General features: G+C 53.2%; 2 protein-coding genes across 14 annotated transcripts in view; both read left to right on the top strand.

The window, feature by feature from the left end:
• The window catches only part of EPB41L1 (erythrocyte membrane protein band 4.1 like 1), a 71,842-nt gene extending 60,962 nt beyond the window's left edge, over positions 1–10,880 (top strand). For 6 of the 11 annotated variants that reach the window (XM_054218707.1, XM_054218706.1, XM_054218711.1 and 3 more), the window contains 7 exons: positions 1,334–1,444; positions 1,855–1,932; positions 2,124–2,186; positions 3,215–3,310; positions 4,242–4,322; positions 6,431–6,547; positions 7,745–10,880. In XM_054218707.1, coding sequence (XP_054074682.1) covers positions 1,334–1,444; positions 1,855–1,932; positions 2,124–2,186; positions 3,215–3,310; positions 4,242–4,322; positions 6,431–6,547; positions 7,745–7,753 — 555 coding nt within the window. In that variant the 3' untranslated portion in view covers positions 7,754–10,880. The remainder of the gene's footprint in view (positions 1–1,333; positions 1,445–1,854; positions 1,933–2,123; positions 2,187–3,214; positions 3,311–4,241; positions 4,323–6,430; positions 6,548–7,744) is intronic. The other 5 variants (XM_054218713.1, XM_054218705.1, XM_054218714.1 and 2 more) reach the window with 3 other exon arrangements.
• Positions 10,881–12,057: 1,177 nt separating this feature from the next.
• Positions 12,058–19,404, top strand: AAR2 (AAR2 splicing factor). Of its 3 annotated transcripts, XM_054218553.1 has the most exons (4): positions 12,058–12,875; positions 14,847–15,076; positions 17,329–17,388; positions 18,209–18,317. In XM_054218553.1, the coding sequence occupies exons 1-3, from the start codon at positions 12,125–12,127 to the stop codon at positions 17,359–17,361; spliced, it is 1,014 nt and encodes a 337-aa protein (XP_054074528.1). In that variant the 5' UTR covers positions 12,058–12,124; the 3' UTR covers positions 17,362–17,388; positions 18,209–18,317. The 3 variants fall into 3 exon arrangements, with proteins under 3 accessions (XP_054074528.1, XP_054074527.1, XP_054074529.1); XM_054218552.1 differs by lacking the exon at positions 17,329–17,388 and having other exon boundaries at positions 18,209–19,404; XM_054218554.1 differs by lacking the exons at positions 17,329–17,388; positions 18,209–18,317 and adding an exon at positions 15,672–17,319.
• Positions 19,405–19,719: the final 315 nt, after the last annotated feature.

Here is a 19,719-nt window from a genome sequence, read left to right on the forward strand (position 1 = left end):
TGCCCAGTACTGCCTTGCTGGGGTGCACTCCCACATTGGTTTGGAAGAGCATGCCAGCTTTCAAACATCCCCAGGTTCCTGTCCGGTGTAGCTGTTTCCCCCCGATGCACGCTGTCGTCTGTGTTGCATGGCTCTGTTGTGTGTTTTGTGCATCTGCTAACCAGGAGAAGTCACCGCCATCTCTTCATCTCCTGCCTTTGGCTGCCTACCCCGTCCCTCGCACCACTACAGCATGTCAGCAGCTGGAAAGGGCACGTGTCACTAACCAGCGGCTCTGTCCTTGTGTTTTGCATGAAGTCAGTGACCAGTTTGTGTAGTGAAGAGAAATGTGCTGCCAACTAACCTCTCTGGTCGTGCCGGGGCTGGGAGGGGTTTCCAGAGGAGCCTGGGGGAGCCTCTCCAGAGCTTGTGGAGGGTCCCTCCTATGCTGGGAGCGATTGTAACGGGGTTGAGAAAAATGCATGCGGCATGCGTGTGGGATTTGAATGTACGCCACAGGGAGAGGACGGTAGAGCCGGTCCCAACTTGGACGAAATGCAGCCTTGCCTCTGCTCTGGGCCAGGGCCATCTCCTGCCCGGTCAGTGCTGGGGCAGCCCTCCAGCTCTGGCAGGTAAGTCCCCAACACTGGCTGGAGCTGCCAGGGTGAGTCTGGAGATGGAGTCAGGAAAAAGCTGCAGAATTAAAGACAGCTTTCTCTGACCCAGCCTGGAAACCCTTGTGTGGAGCATCCGACGCTGTGGGGTCACAGGGGGGCCGTGGGCAGGGGTGATCAGCCCCGCCGTGGCCGGTGCTTGGCAAGGGAGGCCGTTGGCCAAGCACGCCCTGTGCAGGAGCCCTTGGCAGCTCCAGTTTCCTGTAACAGGAGAGCGCTGGAAACCTAAACGTATCCCCATTCCGCTGAGGTTCTGACGCCCTGGGTGTGACCACAGCCGCCGGGAGCTGGTGCAGATCATAAACGCGCTGCGGGGTGTGAGTGAAATGGATTTGGTGGGTCTCACCCACCTTTTAAAGACCAGTTTGACCTAACCCATGGTGTCTATAAATCTATCCAAAAAAACTCTGAAAACCCCAGGGGCAGAGCATCAGGTGTGGTTTGGGGTACATCAGTCACACTGGGCACTTTGCGTGGTGGCCGTCCGCCCAGGGCGGCAGCCCGGCCTCCGCTCCTCGCCCAGGTGGGGCTCGGCACGACACTTGCAGGTCATCATACATGTGGGGCACTCGTGGAGGAGTGGGGCAGGGATGCTCTGCTCGTGGGGGCTGGTGCACAAGGAGCGCTCAGAGCTGTTGGCGTCGTGCCCCAGCGCCTGACTCGCTGTGTTTCTTCTGCAGTCGTCAACCCCAAAAACGGATGCTGTGACCGTCGGCCTGGGGCCGGGCGTAAAGAAGCCTGAAGCAGACGGCTCTGCTCCCCACCAGGTCGGCACCACGGACGCAGCCCAGGTGACGCGGTGGCTCTGTCCTCCTGGCCTTGCTCCCTGATGGCTCTGCCAAGCCTCAGTCCAGCAAAACTTGTCCTCAGACAGCAGCACGGGGGGGGCAGGTGGCTGAGTGGGGCGGCTGGGGGCCTCTGCTCCCCCTCGCCTTGCTGGAGTCCCCAAAACATCACAGCAAAGCCCACCCAGAGATATTCTGTGTGAGTCCCCGGCCCCATCTGCCATGCCACTGGGCAGCGCTGGCACATGGGGATGTCTCCAGAGGGTAACGGCCACCATACGTGCTCTACCGCACGTGTCCATGGCGTCGTCACCCTCCCTGGCTTCCTCTGGCAGCAAGGACGGCCACACCGTCCCTGAAAGTGTCACCCCCTCCCTGGCATCTCCAGGCTCACCAGGTTTCCTTTGCCCCGGCAGGTGGAAGGAGGCACCCCGGGCAGGGACGCCACCACCACTGCTCACGCTGGCACCACAGAGACAGCACTGGCGACCTCAGTAAGCAGGGCTGGCCCCTCGAGAGGTGGGGGAGACCCTGTCCCCTGCGGTCCCTCTGCTCCAGCGAGGGCGACTGGGGCCAGCGGTGCTGGGGGGGACCCTGCCCCACCGGGGACGTCTGCGGAGGGCGACCTGCCGTGTTTGCCCCCGCGTTGCATCCGAGCCAACGCGCCCGTCTGCTCTTCTTTCAGGATCACAGCACCAAGGCTGGGAAAGGAGCTGCTCCCGTGACAGACCTTCGCTCCCTCTCACCGGTGAGGGGGGGATGTGGTGCCAGCAGCAAGGCCATATGGGAGGTCCCTGCGGGGCTGGGGTGGGCTGGGGTTGGTCCCACAGGGACCTCTTCTGTGTTCCCAGCAGTGGCACCCTTGGCTGGTGTGTTGGTACTGGGAAGAAAAGGAGGATGCTGTGCTGGTTTAACCCTCGCCAGCAACTAAGACCACACAGCCGCTCGCTCACTCCCCCCATGGCAGGATGGGGGACAGAATCGTAAAAGTGAGGAAAAACTCACAGGTTGAGACGAAGGCAGTTTAATAGGTGGAGCAAAAGCCGTTCGCGCAAGCAAAGCAAACCAAGGAATCCATTCACCGCTTCCCACGGGCAGGCGGGTGTTCAGCCATCCCCAGGACAGCAGGGCTCCATCGCGCGTAACGGTGACTTGGGAAGACAAACGCCATCACCCCCAACATCCCCCCCTTCCGTCTTCTTCCCCCAGCTTTATATACCGAGCGTGACGCCACATGGCGTGGAACATCCCTTTGGGCGGTTGGGGTCAGCTGTCCCGGCCGTGTCCCCTCCCAACTCCTTGTGCCCCCCCACCCCAGCCCATCACTGGTGGGGTGGAGTGAGGAGCAGAATGGCCTTGAGAGCTCAGCAACAACCAAAAACATCGGTGCGTTATCGCCCTATGCCCATCCCAAATCCAAAACATGGCATTACACCAGCTGCTAGCAAGAAAGTTAACTCCATCCCAGCTGGAACCGTGTCAGTGGGGAAGAGCGAAACACAGCCATGAAATCATCTCCCGGCTGCAGAAACCCTTTCCTGCAGCTTTGTGTTTGGCATAGCTCTGGAAACCTCTCCCTGGCCCCCTCGAAAAACCTGTGTCCAGTTGGAAGCGTGGTGCAGTGTCTTTTTTTTCCCTTGACGCTCTCTCCCTTCCCGGGCTTGGCCGAGTAGGTGCATCCCGGTGGGAAGGTCCCAGCTCCCTGGGAGCCAGCACTGGGGACTCCCCTGTGGTGGCCCTGCTGATGCTGCTGCTCTCTGTCCCTCTGTCCTGCAGATCACCAGCGGCTCCGCTGGGAAGGAAGTGCTCACCAGCATATTCAGTGCCACTGCGGAAACCCTCTCCACTTCCACCACTACCCATGTTACCAAGGTAAGAGCAGCTCCAAAGGCGGGAGCCGGGGGGGTTCCTGCTGCAGGCCACTGGAATTTGTGGAGGGGTGGGTTTATATCGTGGTTGGTACGGCAGAAAATGCCCCTCTCCTCCTTACGAGCCAAAAAAGTGTATGCTATCCCGTGGGGGATGGTGAGCCAGCACAGCATCTGGCTCAGCCCTGCTGGCCTCTCCCAGCCAGCCCATGACCCTGGGCAAGGACAGCCAGGCATCAGGTGGCCATCACCCGCGTCCCACCCACGGGGACTGCGAAAACATGCTGTGCCCACCTCTGCTCGGTAGGTTGGGAGGGCAGGGAGACGTTGGGGCGAGAAGGAGGAGCAGGGCGGTGTCACTGACCTCCTGATGCCGACTGCCGGGGTGGAAGGGACTCGGAATTAGGCTGCCAGCAGCGTGCATGCGAGTCCCTGCCCGCGCAGCTGGGGTGAGTGTTCCCAGGTGTACCTACAGCCAGACCCCAGGTCCCCCTGGCCCAAGAAGCCCACAGCACCAGTGCTGGAGCATCTCACCTTGGGTCGGGTTTATTAGAGCTGGAGCGGCACAGGCAAGGGGGAGTGACAGTAGGAAATGGAGGAGATGACGCTGCATCAGAGAAACCTCACCCATGGCCGTTTAGTTCCAAATTAAGTGCACATAAATGAAAGCAGAAGCTCAGGGAGGGACCGGAGCAGGAAGGAGGGGTGCTTGGTACCCGCCACCCGGCCTTTTCCTTTCCTCCTCGCCTGTGGCCAGCTGTGTCTTGCTGGTTCTAACCATGCACCGAGTCGAGGGTAGTGGGAGATGCGCTAACTTGCGGGGGATTTCCTAAGGTGATGCTGGCATTGTCCCTCCTCCCGCGGGCCGAGCTGCATCCACCAGGAGCTGGCCTGTGGGACGGCTGTGGGTGAGTGCTTTCCCTCTTGTTGTGCAGACTGTGAAAGGAGGGTTTTCCGAGACCCGAATAGAGAAGCGCATCATTATCACAGGAGATGAAGACGTGGACCAGGACCAGGTAGGAGCAGGACACCGTAGCTTTGCCCGGCTCAGGCTGCCCCCAGCTGCAGCACCACATGCTTCTGGTTCTAGCTCATACCTGTTTACTCCTTCTTTCCAAAAACTGTCCCTGAGACCCCAAACCCACCGGCTCTGTCTGGCACCCACGTGAAGCCCCAGCCCAGCTCCCATCAGCACCCATTGCAGCGGTGGAGCGGCAGTAGAGATTACATGCCAGCACAGAGCCCAGTGATGGGAATCACCTTTTCATTTTCTTAAAACAAGTTTCCAGTTGCCCTTTCGCTGCTGAAACACTCCAAAGTGACCCAGGTTCTTCCTCCCTTTCCAGCACACTCTCACTACAGGTTGACTCTCTCCAAGTGATGGTGTTTTGCATCTGCCTCTGTGATACAGGAACAAAAAGTGACAAACTGTTATGATGAAATAACAGAGATTGACACGAATCTCTAGGGCCGCAGGGTAGTTTTCCTGTGGCCTAACCCTTTGGGATTTGTTGCTTAAGAAGAAAAATTAAAGAGCTAAAGTATTGAAAATGCTTTAAAGTAATGTTTAGATGTTGTTAGAATTAGGATAATAAATTTAATTACATTATGATTGTAGATTTTTATAGAATCATAGAATGGCTAGAGTTGGAAGGGACCTTAAAGATCATCTAGTTCCCACCAGGAACTGCTGCAGAGAGAATTGCTGCTCTTCCTTTGCTTGGGTTTCAGTTGGGAGCCTGGGACATGGCGCATCTCTACAGAAAATAAACCAGCAAGAGAAAGGCAGTGCATGAGGCATCCCAGTGGCATCCCAATCCCCGATCAGTGGTGGGCTCCAGCCTCTTCTGCCAGGCTACTGTGGGTTCAGCTTTGAACCTCTGCATCCATGTCCTCCTGGAATCCCACTCGGCTCCAGCTGCTTTCTGTCCACTGGTTCTGTCTGGCTGAGGGCGATGTGCCAGGTTGCAGGGAATCATAGAATCGTAGGGTGGGAAGGGACCTCTGGAGATCACCCAGTCCAACCCCCTGCCAGGGCAGGGTCACCCAGAGCAGGTGGCACAGGAACGCGTCCAGGCGGGTTCTGAACGTCTCCAGAGACGGAGATTCCCCCACCTCTCTGGGCAGCCTGTGCCAGGGCTCTGCCACCCTCAAAGTCAAGAAGTTCCTCCTCATGTTTAGGTGGAACTTCCCATGGCCAAGTTTGTGCCCGTTACCTCTTGTCCTGTCACTGGGCACCACTGAGAAGAGCCTGGCCCCATCCTCCTGACACCCCCCTTTCAGTATTTGTAAATGTTGATAAGGTCCCCCCTCAGCCGTCTTTTTTCCAGACTGAAGAGACCCAAATCCCTCAGCCTTTCTTCATCAGAGAGGTGTTCCAGTCCCCTCAGCATCTTGGTAGCCCTTTGCTGTCCCCTCTCCAGCAGTTCCCTGTCCCTCTTGACCCGGGGAGCCCAGAACTGGACCCAGCACTCCAGGTGCGGCCTCCCCAGGGCAGAGCAGAGGGGGAGGATGACCTCCCCCCACCTGCTGGCCACACTCTTCTCGATGCACCCCCAGGATGCCATTGGCCTTCTTGGCCACAAGGGCACATTGCCGGCTCATGGTCATCCTGTTGTTCCCCAGGACTCCCAGGTCTCTTTGCACCGAGCTGCTCTCCAGCAGGTCAGCCCCAACCTGTCCTGGTGCAGGGGGTTATTCCTCCCCAGGTGCAGCACCCTGCACTTGCCCTTGTTGAATTTCATAAGGTTTCTCTCTGCCCAACTCTCCAGCCTGTCCAGGTCTCTCTGGATGGCGACACAGCCTGCCGGTGTGTCAGCCACCCCCCCCAGCTTTGTGTCATCGGCGAACTTGCTGAGGGCGCACTCTATCCCCTCGTCCAGGTCATTGATGTATATTGATATACTCTTCAGTATATTTACTGAAGAGGACTGGACCCAGTACTGACCCCTGGGGAACACCACTCCTCACTGACCTCCAACTAGACCCTGTGCCCCTAATCACGACCCTCTGAGCTCTGTCTTTCAACCAGTTATCTATCCACCTTACTGTCCATTCATCAAGCCCACTCTTCCTAAGCTTCCCTATGAGTGACGAGAAATGCTTTCATCCTTCTGGTTTCTAGGCGTTGGCTTTAGCAATCAAAGAGGCAAAACTACAGCATCCCGACATGCTGGTAACCAAAGCTGTGGTATACAGAGAAACAGAACCTTCTCCAGAGGAAAGGGACAAGAAACCTCAGGTAGGTGGAGAAGTTGCCAGGTGTGATCTGTAGCTGCTGTGAAGGGGTGGCTGTAACTGGGCAAGTGTCTCTGATCCCCACCAGCTCCAGGTTGCTGCTCCTCAGCACTAAGAGTGGCAGCTCTCGGCCAGTGTGATGGCCACCTGGTTGTGGTTAGAAAGCCAGCACCATGCCACCCAAAGCAATTCTGCAGATGTCACCTTGCTGTCCTGCTCAGCAGAGGGCTCAGAGTCATTTGCATGTAAAGAAGAAAGGACCCGCTTGTCCCCCTGGGTCGGCGAGGGAAAGAGGTGATACCAGTTTTGTGGATGGGCTGAGAAACTTGGCTACAGGTTCTGCAAAGCCAGTCCAAAGGATCAGAGCAGTGTTTGCAAAAGAAAAAAGAGGTTTCTTTAGTCCCCTTCAGATGCCCAGGTTGTCCTTTTATACACACGCAGGTGCGGGCAGCGGCACAACAAGGTTTGCACCTCCCCACAGATGCCCCAAAGACATTTTTCCTGAGGGCAAAGCTGGCTTGAGGAGCCCTGCCCCGCTTTTAGCCCCCCACTCCGACCCCAGTGCTGCCCCCTCAGCCGGGTCGCTGCGGGGCTCGGGCGGTGGCACAGCCCAGCAGACCCGTGTGTAGGGTAGAGGATCGTGGTGGAATGGAGAGGGGTAGCTTCCGAAGGCAGCTTCACTGCTGGAAAATGTACGAGGCGCTGTGTCAGCAGCCAGGCTGCCCGCGCATTTCGAGAGGCCTCTTTGGCAACGGGAGGTTTGTGTTTCTTTATCGTGTGAAGATTTTGATTTGTCGGCTTTTACGCTTGGAAAAGCGACCAGCTCCGTTGCAGTTTGGAAGGTCAGAAGAGGCTCTTGCATCTGGCTAACCTTACCTCCTACGGCAGGGTACAAACAAGCGAGCCCAGACTCTTCTGCGGTCACTTAGGGAGCCACCCGGCTTGAACTGAATGGCTTAAAGTAAGGGAGCAGTGACCCACCATTATCGCCCCCGTACACCAACATACAGCAGGAACTGAGAATTCCTGCTAGTCACCAGAAATCCTGGTAATTAAGTGCCAACTGCGGCCCCAAGCGTTTGCAAATTTACTCTCCAGTGCCCTCGTACAAAGAGGAGCCCTTTTATAGCCAAAGAGATCAGCCTCCCCTCCTCCCGCCCCCGCGCCGCCATGACCGGTCGTTTCCATCTGCCTTATACAGGAATCTTGACCAACATGTTCATGGAAGTCGGCATCTGTATTCAAACCCGGAGAACAGCGGAGAAGGAGCCTTCATGCTGGGTTTGTCAGCAAGACATAGACATCCCGGCTGCAATGTTCATGGCGAGAGACAAAAATTTTTAAAAAAGGAATAGCAAATATATTATATATATATATACATACATACATATATATATATATATATAAAAAAAAAAAAAACAGGAAACAAAATGCATCCTTGCACTGCTGCTATATGCTGGAAATGAATGGCAAACAACACCACCAACAAACAAAGCCAACCCTCTGCAGATAAATTGAAGAATTTACTGGATTGGTGATAAGATAAGATTTAAAACATCGTAATAATAACAATAATATTGTTAACAATACAATAAGCCACCATCTTGCATGTTACATTAAAGGATACACAATCATGAGTTCATTTGTTGCACACTGAATGGAAAGGAAAACTGCTTTGCAACAAAGCAAGAAATAAGCAAACTGAGACAAAAAAAACCCACAAGCAGAAGCAAAACCATTCCCCACCTCTGGAAAGAAGAGAGAAAAACATTGAATTTGTTACCTTAGAGTTATTTTCTGATTTGCAAGTGTCGTTTCGCCCTTCTCCTCATTTCATGCTGGTTCTTTTGCATCTTTTGGGGTTATGTTAACTCTTCCCCTTCCGTTCCTTGCCTTCTTCTCTGTGCACTTGTCCAACCTCTTGTTCTCTGAAGGTATTTAAGAATGGGTTTCATTTCAGACAAAGCAAATGATATGTATATGGTTTCTCATTTATAAAAAAGCAGCCTGTAGGGGTTTCACATGGATGTGCATTTAAGTTATGTATATTATTATATATAACGAGGGGGGAGGGAGGGAACAATACTGAAATAATTCAACAGTGCTGGTAAATATGATGGCGACATTTTTAAATTATTAACTCTTTGATTGACTGTGGTTGGTGTATTTGGAGACTCTTAGATCATTCGTGGGACTCTCGGTCCTGCAAGAAGAGAACGGGGAAGGTTTCAGCCGCTGCTGTTCCGCGGAGGGGGGGGGAAGGGAAGAGGGCAAGAGACGGGAGATGTCCCCGCGGGCTGATCTGCAGGGGATGGTGGTTGGATTTGGAGGGGCAGTGGTGACTTGGAGGGGCAGGGAAGGAGTTTGAGGCTGTGGCTCTGGCAGCTGTAGGCAGGATGGTCTCCCCGGCCCCCACCCAGAGCCACGGGAGCCAGATGGGAGCAAGGTGGCAGCCGCAGGACTGCGTTCATTGCTCCTCTCCGGCCCACTGAGCCGTGCCGGTGGTTGGGGTGGTTTTGCTTTGTTTCTGGATCCCAGTAATGAAGTTACTTGAGCTTTTGTAGTAGGGTCGAAGGCGGAGGGGTTGTTTCTGCCCTGCCTCCCCCGCTGCCTGGGGTTTGATGGCAAGGGCTGCCCGAGGCGCTGCGGGCTGGTGACAGCAGTGGCAAGGCGATGGCAGTCCTTCCCCTGACCTTCCTTGGGGGCGGGCAGCGGAGAGGCAGTGCTGTCTCCATCACTGCAGAGCGTCCCCAGCATCCCAGGCTGGATGAGAGCCCAGGTCCTCTGCGTAAGAAGGGGCGTGTCGAGGAGATGTCAGTGGAGCTGCCTTCCCCCAGCTCATCCCAGCTCGGCCTTTAGCCACAGGCTTCTTCTCCGGCTGCCTTTGGAAGGGGATCATGGGCCAAGCCCAGGGCCTCGTACACTGTGAACCAGGCAGTTAGGGTAGACTTGGAACCAAAATCAGAAAGGAAAGGAAATAAACGGGTTTCCTTCTCGGAATCGTCTCTAGCTCCTGCGGAAACAGAAGGGCCCACGATTCTGCACCATTTTGCCTTTAGTCTCCCACCCCTCACACAGACCGTGCCCAGCAATAGGTGCGTTTTGCCAGGTCCTGCAGTGGCTCGGAGGAGGACAGGGAGCAGGAGAGCCTGCACCGCGGGGATGTTGTGGCCAGACCCCGCTTGCCGCCTCTTCTGTCCCAGGAGAGACCCTGATCCCTGGCAGCCGCGGTTCACCAGATGCTTGCTAGTATGTCCCCGTGAAGTCTGTTCTCCTTCTGGCAGAGAGGTTTCTGCTCCAGGCAGGAGCACAGGCTGCTTGGGAAGCGGACGGAGCTGCTGGCTGGCCCCAGCGCTGCCAGGTCCCAAGGGTCTCCCCAGCTTCCACCCGAGCGCCTTCAGCTACCTTTAGAGACCAGATTCCCAACCAAAAAAGAGTTAAGGCGGTTGCAAAGAGGCTCCTTTTCTCTCTTTTCTTTTTTCAATACACCCAAACCAGCTGTGATCAGCAGTGGCACTTACGGAGGGAGAGGCGGGCTGGCGGGGGGACTTGTGGTGCTGGTGTTCATCGGCACACTGCGCGTTCCCTACCCAGAGGAGCCCACCTGGCTCCGGCACCTTTACAACCCACCAGAGGCTACTGTGAAACTAGCTACTTGCTTTTGACATTGTGTACAGGTAGGAAATCGAAGGTTACCGTTAAAATTAGTGGCCTTACACAGTTAGACTTGATGTGCGCTTGGACTGAAACGAGTTACGTTTGGAGTGAGCAGATCCAGTCCCTGGCTTCCGCAGCGTGTTTAATGGGTGGCAGTGTTTTAGAAACTTAAAATAAATTTAAAAAAAAAAAAAAAAAGAAAAGAAAAGAAAAAAGAAAAGAAAAAAGAAAAGAAAAAAGCTCACTGCTTCTTCGCCTGGCAGGGTGTGGGCTTCTGCTGCTCAGCAACAACCGATGCCGCCGCGGGCTCAGCTCCCCCAGCCTGCCCATCACCGTGCTGCGTTTCAGATAGCTGATCACTGCGTGGTTCCTTCCAGGGGCCTTTCTGTTGAAAGGGGTGGGAGACACGAGTGCCTGTTTTTACCTGATCCCACAAATTCATTCCAAACCTGGCCTGCGATTGCATGAGTAATAACAGTAACAATAATAATAATAATAATAATAATATTTATTTTTATTTTAGAAGCACCTTACCAACCAACTGCAACGCTCTGTTGTTCCTTCACTAACTCTCCTTCCCTTGTTCTCCCTCTCCCCCCTTCGGTCATACTCCTTTTCAGTGCTCGGTGGTGTATGCGTGTGTGCTCACTGTTCTTGTATTCAATAAAAGTGAAATAAATGTGTTTGATGCTAAATCAGCCTGGGGCCTCAGTGGACTCTTTCCTGCCAAGAGGGTGGAGAAGTGAAGGGGGGACCTTGCAACCGGGGTCTCGCACGTGGAAATACTTCACAACCCATAACCAAACTTGGCCCTGTCTAAAGCGAAGATGACACCAGGTTGGGTACTGCGGTGGTGGAGCTGGGAGCAGCGGTGTGTGGCAGCTGCTGACCATCATACACAGGCGTGGGGCGGCGAAGGAGGTTGTGAGGATGCTCAAAAGGCAGAGAGAGGAGGCATCAGCTGCCCCTGAGGAGCCTGACTCTGTCATCCGGGGAGGGAGGACGTGGTGCTGTGAGGGCATTGAGAAGGACATGGACCTGTTGGAGCAGGGCCAGAGGAGGCCACGGAGATGCTGGGAGGGCTGGAGCCCCTCTGCTGTGAGGACAGGCTGGGAGAGCTGGGGGGGTTCAGCCTGGAGAAGAGAAGGCTCCAGGGAGACCTTGGAGCCCCTTCCAGTCCCTAAAGGGGCTCCAGGAGAGATGGGGAGGGACTCTGGATCAGGGAGGGGAGCCATGGGACGAGGGGGAACGGTTTTAAACTGAAAGAGGGAGATTTAGATGAGGTATCAGGAAGAAATTCTTTGCTGTGAGGGTGGCGAGCCCCTGGCCCAGGTTGCCCAGAGAAGCTGTGGCTGCCCCATCCCTGGAGGGGTTCAAGGCCAGGTTGGACGGGGCTTGGAGCAACCTGGGCTGGTGAGAGGTGTCCCGGCCCATGGCAGAGGGGTGGCACTGGATGGTCTTTAAGGTCCCTTCCAACCCAAACCATTCTGTCAGTCTATGATCTGTCCCGCTGTGGGGTCTCCATGTCTCTGTCCCGCCGTGGGGCTCTGGGTCCATCTGTCCCATCGCAGGGCTCTTCTCCCTCTGTCCTGCTGCAGGGCCCTCAGTCCCGGGCTGGGAGGACTGGGGTGCCCGGGGGAATGGCTGCCAGCTGGGCGGCTGGGGCTGGGGGAGCGAGACCGCCTTTGGGGGACGTTGGGTCAGAGCGGAGCAGCCATGGATGGTCCTGGGAAGGCAAAGGGGAATAACGTCCGCCTCTGGAGTCCCGGGAGCAGCGGGAGGATGAGGGGGGGGGGCGCGGAACGACCGTGCCCGGAACCGCGGTGCCGCCCGGGCGCTTTTCGGGAAGGACCGGGAGGGCGCAGCGGTTCCGGGCGCTGAGGAGCGGGCCCGGGGCGCTGGCCGCGGCCTGTCCTGCCCCGCCATGGCGGCCCCGCGGCTGGAGCCCGAGCTGGCCCGGCAGCTCTTCTTCGAGGGCGCCGCCGTGGTGGTGCTGGGCGTCCCCGAGGGCACCGAGTTCGGCATCGACTACAGCACCTGGGCCGTGGGGCCCCGGTTCCGCGGCGTCAAGATGATCCCGCCGGGCCTCCACTTCCTACACTGCAGCGCGGGGCGGGCGGGCGGCGGCCGGGAGACTGGCCCCCGCACCGGCTGCTTCCTCAGCCTGCAGCGGCGGGAGGTGCGGGTGCTGCGGTGGGACCCCGCCGGCGAGGCGGTGGGGCTGGCGGCCGCGGGGGAGGCCGAGGCCTTCCGGGAGAACCTGCAGGAGATGGACCCCTTCCTCGGGCCCTACCCCTACGAGACGCTGAAGAAGTGGGTCTCCCTCACCAGCTTCATCAGCGAAGCTGCCGTGAAGAAGCTGCAGCCGGAGAGCGGGTGGATCTGCGCCTTCTCGGAGGTGCTGCCGGTGGTGGCCGGGCGGCACACCCAGGACCGGGCGGAGCAGCACCTGCCCCGCTTCGACGCCGAGTGCCGGAGCTACGCCGAAGGCATGGCGCGGCTGCCCCAGATGAAGCCGAGAGCCGGCACTGAGATCCGGTTCACTGAGCTGCCGAAGCAGATGTACCCCGACGGTGCTACGCCGGAGGAGATCACCAGGCACAGCATGGACCTCAGCTACGCGCTGGAGAAGGTGATTAGCCAGCGGTACGCCAGCCAGCCTCTGGATCTGCTCGGTGAGTACCACCTATCACTGGGTAGAGTCTTGGAGTGCTTTCATAGAGTCATAGAATAGTTTGCGTTGGAAGGGACCTTTAAAAGCCATCTAGGCCAACCCCCTGCCGTGAGCAGGAACAACTTCAACTAGAGCAGGTTGCTCAGAGCCCCATCCGACCTGACCTGGAATCTTCCCAGGGATGGGGTATCCGTCACCTCTCCGGGCAACCTGGGCCAGTGTCTCACTGCTCTCATTGTAAAGAATTTTTTCCTTCCATCTAGTCTGAATGTCCCCTCATTCAGTTTAAAACCGTTCCCCCTCGTCCTATCACTCCACTCCCTGATCAAGAGTCCCTCCCCAGCTCTCCTGGAACCCCTTTAGGGACTGGAGGGGGCTCTGAGGTCTCCCCCAGAGCCTTCTCTTCTCCAGGCTGAACAACCCCAACTCTCTCAGCCTGTCCCCATAGGAGAGGGGCTCCAGCCCTCTGATTATTTTTGTTGCCCTCCTCTGGACCCGCTTCTGCTTTGGAAGAGTAAAGTAATTTCTCTGTAAAGTGAGAGCCCTGGGATGAAACCTGCACCTGTTATGTGGGCCCTGTTCCCTGGTGCCCTGAGGCATCTCTCGTAATGACAAGACAGAAGTTTGTGGGGTTTTTAGCAGTTACAGGGCCTGTTCCAGTTGCGCTGGCGCGAGGACATTGTGCTCAGTGTCCAGAGCTGCCAGCCTGCCACGTTTGCCCCTTTCACTCCTGGGTGCTGTGTTTGGTGCCCAGGTTGCCTCAAATTAAGCCAAAAGCAGCAATTGCCGGTGGCCATGAGCTGCACCTCATGCAAAGGGGGCCTGTCATCTGGCACCAGCCTGGCACTCTGCCTGTGAAGTGAACCTCCGAGGACGGAGCTGACGGAATCCTGGAAGAATTGAATGGGGCTGAGCAGACAATTTTCAGGTTCTTGTTCCCATGTCAGTGGTATGGGGTCTCCCAGCAGGCAGTTTCCGAGGTAGTAGCCGGTCCCCTCCCTCGCTGGAGCAGCAGCAGCTCTGTTGCGTGCTGCTGGCGACTCTCTGTGGCAGCGTTCGGGGTTTGCCAGCCCTCCCGCAGGAGACACCCACAGCGAGGACTGCGGCTCCCGCTCACAGCGCCTTAATTACTTGCCAACCTTTTTTGGCAACTTGTGATATGAATAAGTATCAAATCTGTAGAGGTCCTGAAGTGTGGTTTTGTTCCATGGTAGGATGGAGGGCGGGCTCGGGAATCCAGCTGAGCTGGAGCCTCAAGGCTGCTGAGGTTTGGAATAAGACTTTGTTTTTACCATCTTCCATTTTTCTCTATATTAACATTATACAATTTAATCTTTGTCGAAGACAACTCTAGGATATACAATGAATGAATTACCTTAGGAAATGGTGATGCCATTGTTCTGATGCTGATCGTAGCTGATGCTAAGCATCCAGTGAGATGAACCCTGGCTCTTAATTCAACGAGATAAAAACATCCGTTAATGTACTGCTCACTTCTCCCAGTGTTCCCACAGCCCTCGCGTTCAAGGGCAGTAGCATTTGCACTCCTGTGTGGCTCTGGAAACCCGGGCACAGGCGGAGTGAATGCTTGCAGAATAACAGCAATGTGTGACTTCTTATTTGAGTGTCATTTTGAGAACACAGATGACCCTGGAAGTCCTTAGGTGGCTGTGTACTCCGATTGCCCGTAAAGTCACTCTCCAAAGATGATAATTGCAGTTACAGGTGGACCTGCCCGATTGTGCTTTGCCTTTTCTCCAGCTGAAGAGCAGAACATTAGGAAATAGTCAGTGTTTGGAGTATTGATTGCTATTAGCAGAATCTCTGGAAGGGCAGAATGCGTGTGCAAAAGGCAAACCCAGAGTTTTATGCGATCATATACGGAGCTTTTGAAAGGACATGTACCTTGGATGTGTTTTTAGTCTTATGTGTGTTTTGTTTTGTTTTGTTTTCCTTTGCTGAATATGCACAGCTGAGTTGCAGTTTGCTTTCGTCTGCTTCCTGATCGGGAATGTATATGATGCATTTGAGCACTGGAAAAGACTCTTGAACATCCTGTGCCGATCTGAAGATGCCATAGGGAAGTATCAAGACCTTTACATCAATCTCATTTCTGTGCTGTATCACCAGCTTGGTGAAATCCCAGCTGATTTTTTTGTGGACATTATTTCTCAGGACAACTTTTTAACCAGCACCTTACAGGTACGTTTGCGGCTCTCTCTTGAAAAATGAGAGTGAGGAGAGGGCACGCGGGGCATCAGAGCAAATTCAGGGCGAAGCTACAAAAGCAATTAAGCTGCTGTTGAGCTGCGTGGGAGATACTGAGCCTATCTAAGCCCGCGCATATTTTCTTTCCCTTTTTCCCTGTGTTATTTACAAAGAAATGCCATTTCCTTGTTATCTCAGAGTTTGACCATCTCAAGCTATGCCTAGAAGCGTCTAATGCAGTATAAAATTGAGTTAATCTGCATGCAGAGAGGCCAGCAAAGGAAAGGCTAATGAAGATGGCTGCAACAGAGGCTGGGGACTGTGGGTTTTTTATGGTGTTTTCCTTGGAAATAGTGCTTAAAGTAGCCCGCTACATTGCCATGCTCACATCTGATGTGAGTGGACTGTGCTAGCATACTTTTTCTAAAAAATTTTTAAGGCCTTTGGTTACATGAAGCTGATGAGCTGTTAGAGAGGCTGAGCAAATGCAAGATGATGTTTGTTTGTTTATTTTTTTCCCAAATGCCATTCATTCTTTTTTTTTTTTTTTTTTTTTTTTAATAAAAACCCCAAAACTTTGGCATAAAAGGCTGCTGATGCTGATTTTTGGTCATCTTGAATGCTATGCTTAGTATGCAGAGAAGTTGCCGTGAAACCTTATCGAGCTTCGGGCATCGATAGTATTTAAGAAGCTTTTCCATTCCTGTTAGCCTTAAGCAAAGCTGAAGATTTTCTGTAGTCAAGTCCTTATCCAGAGGGGATTTATGGTTAGTCCCAAATGCAGAAACCACTGCTTCTGCTGAGACGGGCATCGGTAAATCTGCAATTCGGGACTAGTAAAACCAGTTACTCCCACTGCTTGTAACCACGCTAACAGCTCAGCAAACAGGCTAATGAAAACTTGGTTTGGAAAAAAAAGAAAAAAGAAAAGCCAAAACCAGATACACTGTTGAAGCTCAGCACTGGCAACTTAATCCCAGCAGAAACAGTTGTAAGTTATGTTGCAGGTGCTTGATGCAAAGCCCTAGCGCCTTCGCCTTTCTCCAGGCGTGGCTGCGTTTCTCTACTTGTGACTCCAAGTTCATGCTCTAGATTTGGGGAGAGGGGAGGTGTTTGTTTTTAATTTGCTGGGTAAAATGTTACAGGAGGCATTTGCTTTAATCGAGTGACTTTCTTCGCTTTTTTGGAATTTGGATTCGTAGAAGTCTCAATTTTTTAAAATGGTTATTTTATTTTCATTGGTGGGTTTTTTCCATCCCGTTACGGGACTGGAAAACCCAGCTCTATTTGCAGCAAACTCACGGATCGACATTTTGCACTTGTCCGTTTACAACAGTACAAAGAATGTGTCAGCCAGCCATTCTCTCCATCCGGTGGGAGTTTTGGAAGCACCCTCTCTTGCTGGCTGTCTTTCCTTTTTGGATACCTGGGTCTTGTCCGCCCTTGGATTTCATCAGTCTGTGTTTTCTACTGAAGCGGTGGAAGCTGATGCCTTTAGGTGGCTGCGCGGGCTGCAGGATCACTGCTGAGCCCTAGCAGGAGTCCCTGCATTCCTAGGAACAAAGAAGAAATTTGCCTTATTGCTGAACTGAGCCTCTCCTTGCTAAAAGTTCTCTGTTTCTCTGTTCCCGTGGGATTTCCATGCTGAAATAATGCCAGGGAACCTCTGGGACTTGCCTCACCCAGTCGCTTTATGTACACAGCCATCAGAATTAACAACCTTAACTGGGTGTAGGCAGGTGGATCGGAAAAAGTGCAAAACGGTGTGCGTGTGGGGGTGTATTATCTGTGCGTTAGCTTTTGCTCAGCTTTTGAATACAGCAACTTTATTTTTGGAGTCTGATCTAAGGTAAGAAGAGTACACCATAACCTCCACCCCATATGCAGCCGTAACAATGTTTAAAGAAAAAAAAATATTGATGAAATAACTAATTTCATGTGCAATTCATTGAGGAGAAGTGGGAAGTATAATCTTTTAAATTTTTTTTTTTTTTTTTAATAGCAGCCTCGCTGGGTAAGGGAGTTCTGTTATGAAGAGGCAGTTTCCTGGTAGAACGAACAAGGAAAAGGCAAATTTTCCTAAGCAAAGCAGCAAACTTTGCTGCTCGTTGTCAGTGTTTTATCCAGCTGTCAGTAGATCTCTCCCAAATAAGAGCCTGCTTTTTTCCCAGGGGGCTTTGCCTTCACTGCCATTAAGCAATGATTTTTTTTTTTTTTTTTTTTTCTGTTTGGCTTTGAAATACAAGTTTCTTCCTATGGAGATGAGTTCCGGATCATGAGTTGAGAAGAGGAGCAGAAGCAGGCTGGTGAGAGTTGGGCTCTGAGGCTAAATGCCCTGTTTAATTGCAGACAGGTGCTTTAACTCTCAAAGTGCTAACAGAAGCTGTGAATTTGTGAAAAGTTAATAGATTTGTGTTTGTCTGGATGACGGAGAGGAGCCAGCCTTAGAGGTTAGTCCAGATTCCAGTGCCCTGTAGCCAAGGGAATGGTTGTGCTGGGGATAATTGGACTTTTTCCGGAGAGCTCCTATTCTTCTCTTACCTTCATGGTCACTTTATTAAAATAGTTTTTGCTGCGTCCCAAGGTGTTGGTGATACCGTATTACAAAAGTACTTTGGGGGTTCTCCTGGACCATCCGACCATGAAAAAGACGGGTGTAATTACCTGTTGGCCTTTTTGAAACATGCTGTAAAGTTGGCTATGTGGCAAATGAAAACAGATAGTCCTCTCTTTTTTTTTTTTTTTTCTTATTTTTTCTTTTTTCCCCCCCTTTCTGCTCAGACATTTTTCTTTGCTCACACTTTGGAGTATTTCAGAATTTTGTAGCAGGTCTTTAATTACATGTGTACTCCTTGAAACAAAGTTGTTACCTTAATACAAATATTTCTAAGGCTGAGTCAGTGGAGCGGAGGCGGGATGTCTGTCTTGGCGGTGGGATGAGAGGAGACGTGTAGGCTTTGTTTAGGTAGCCCCAAAGCTGGAGTGGTTTCCAGGGTGGCAGGTCCCTTACCAATGGCCTACCTGAACCTTTTCCTCCTACGCCCTGTTAGTGACATCTTTGTAGGAAAGGGAGGCACAGCTTGTGCCGTGGCTCAGTTCTTACTGACCTCTACTCTGTTCTTTTAGGTGTTTTTTTCCTGCACGTGCAGCGCTGCTGTTGACGGGACCCTAAGGAAAAAAGCTGAAAAATTCAAGGCTCACCTAACGAAGAAATTTAAATGGGACTTTGAGGCGGAGCCTGACGACTGCGCTCCTGTAGTGGTAGAACTTCCTGAGGGCGTGCAGATGGGCTAAGCAAAATGGCCGCTTCGGAACAAACAGCTTTTTAAAATAACTCTTTCTCCACATTTTCTCCAGCCTTGCAAGCTTCCTAGAAGCTGACTCCAATTTCTGCTCTAGAAGCAGATGTGGAAAACCCAGGAGGATTCCTAACTTCGCGAGGAGACCAGAATTAATGGAAGAGTTTGAGTATTGTCACACAGCTACTTCGGACACCTTGTTTTTTACCCTCGCTCTTTGGCAACATCTCCTCATTCTGTACTCAGCTGACCTCTAGATCCCTGGTCCCTTCTGTCCTCCTGGGCTAGAGGTGACACGCTGTTTGGAGACCGTCTGTGGTTCACCCTTGAAGCCTTTGCTGCTCCGATTTGGTACCTCCTGAGCGAGGAGCGTAAGCTCACACGGCTGGTCGTTGCAGCTGTTGACAGCCTGAACTCGGGCTGCGAACTGAGTTCTGCTCTTCCCAGGCTTGCGTTACAGGGCCGTAACCACAACTCTTTCGAACCTGTGGTGGACGTTTATGCTGCTTACCGTGATTTATTGCCATGGTCTGTTGTGGAGAAGGACACACAGCAAAGCTCCTCCCATTTCATACCCCCCGTACTGAGGTATCTTATTCCTCCCATTCTGTTAAAGCCTTTTGTATTTACTCTCTGTTTAGCCTGATGTAAAATAAAGTTAACAGTTTGCTAACAAGAAATAGAGTTACGGGACAGTAGTTATCCAGGTCTTGAAGAAGACAGCCAGCACGAGACTTCCACGTGAACTGGGTCCTCTGTTTTGTTATAATTGGAAATCCTACGTATTTTCACTGGTGACAGCCTCTTCCCATTGCCCAGCCCCCATTTCCCACAGGTGGGCTGTGAGAAAGCTGGTGGTGCTCGTTCCGAGCTGCACGGGTTCTTGGTCCTACCACGTATTTGTTCCTTTCTCGGCCGTAAGACTCCTTCAGAAATTTGTCTGTGTGCATGTCTAACACGGTAACGCTCTTTTGTTGGTCTTTTATGGTTCAAAATAAAACTCGGGAGCACCTTGCCTGTGAATAGTCTTTTAGCTATTTAGCCACAGCTTGTGGTCCAGTGACACTGCCCTCTATTTCTCATCGGGGATGTCCGGTGTCCCCCAGAAGTAACGTCACAGTGGTATCCGTGACATCCAAGGGCGGCTCCCAGTAGAATGGTACGTGGCGTGGCACAAAGCACAGCGTGTTCTGGGAGGAAGGTGTGTGAGGAGGGGTTTCCAGGTAATCGGGAGCTTACCACGGGAATCGGCTGTCAGAAGCCCTCGCCTGCTGCTCGGTGCTGTTTCCTCAAGGGCTCTGCACTTCATTACTCTGGTGTCTTGGTCTGTTCGTTTTA

This window comes from Rissa tridactyla, chromosome 12 (assembly GCF_028500815.1).
Source record: "Rissa tridactyla isolate bRisTri1 chromosome 12, bRisTri1.patW.cur.20221130, whole genome shotgun sequence".
Lineage (NCBI taxonomy): Eukaryota > Metazoa > Chordata > Aves > Charadriiformes > Laridae > Rissa > Rissa tridactyla.

Coding starts and splice junctions, on each gene's coding strand:
- AAR2 (XM_054218552.1), top strand. CDS start 12,125: ATGGCGGCCCCGCGGCTGGAGCCCGAGCTGGCCCGGCAGCTCTTCTTC. Junction 12,876..14,846: donor CCAGCCTCTGGATCTGCTCG/GTGAGTACCACC, acceptor GAATATGCACAG/CTGAGTTGCAGTTTGCTTTC. Junction 15,077..18,208: donor TTTTAACCAGCACCTTACAG/GTACGTTTGCGG, acceptor CTGTTCTTTTAG/GTGTTTTTTTCCTGCACGTG.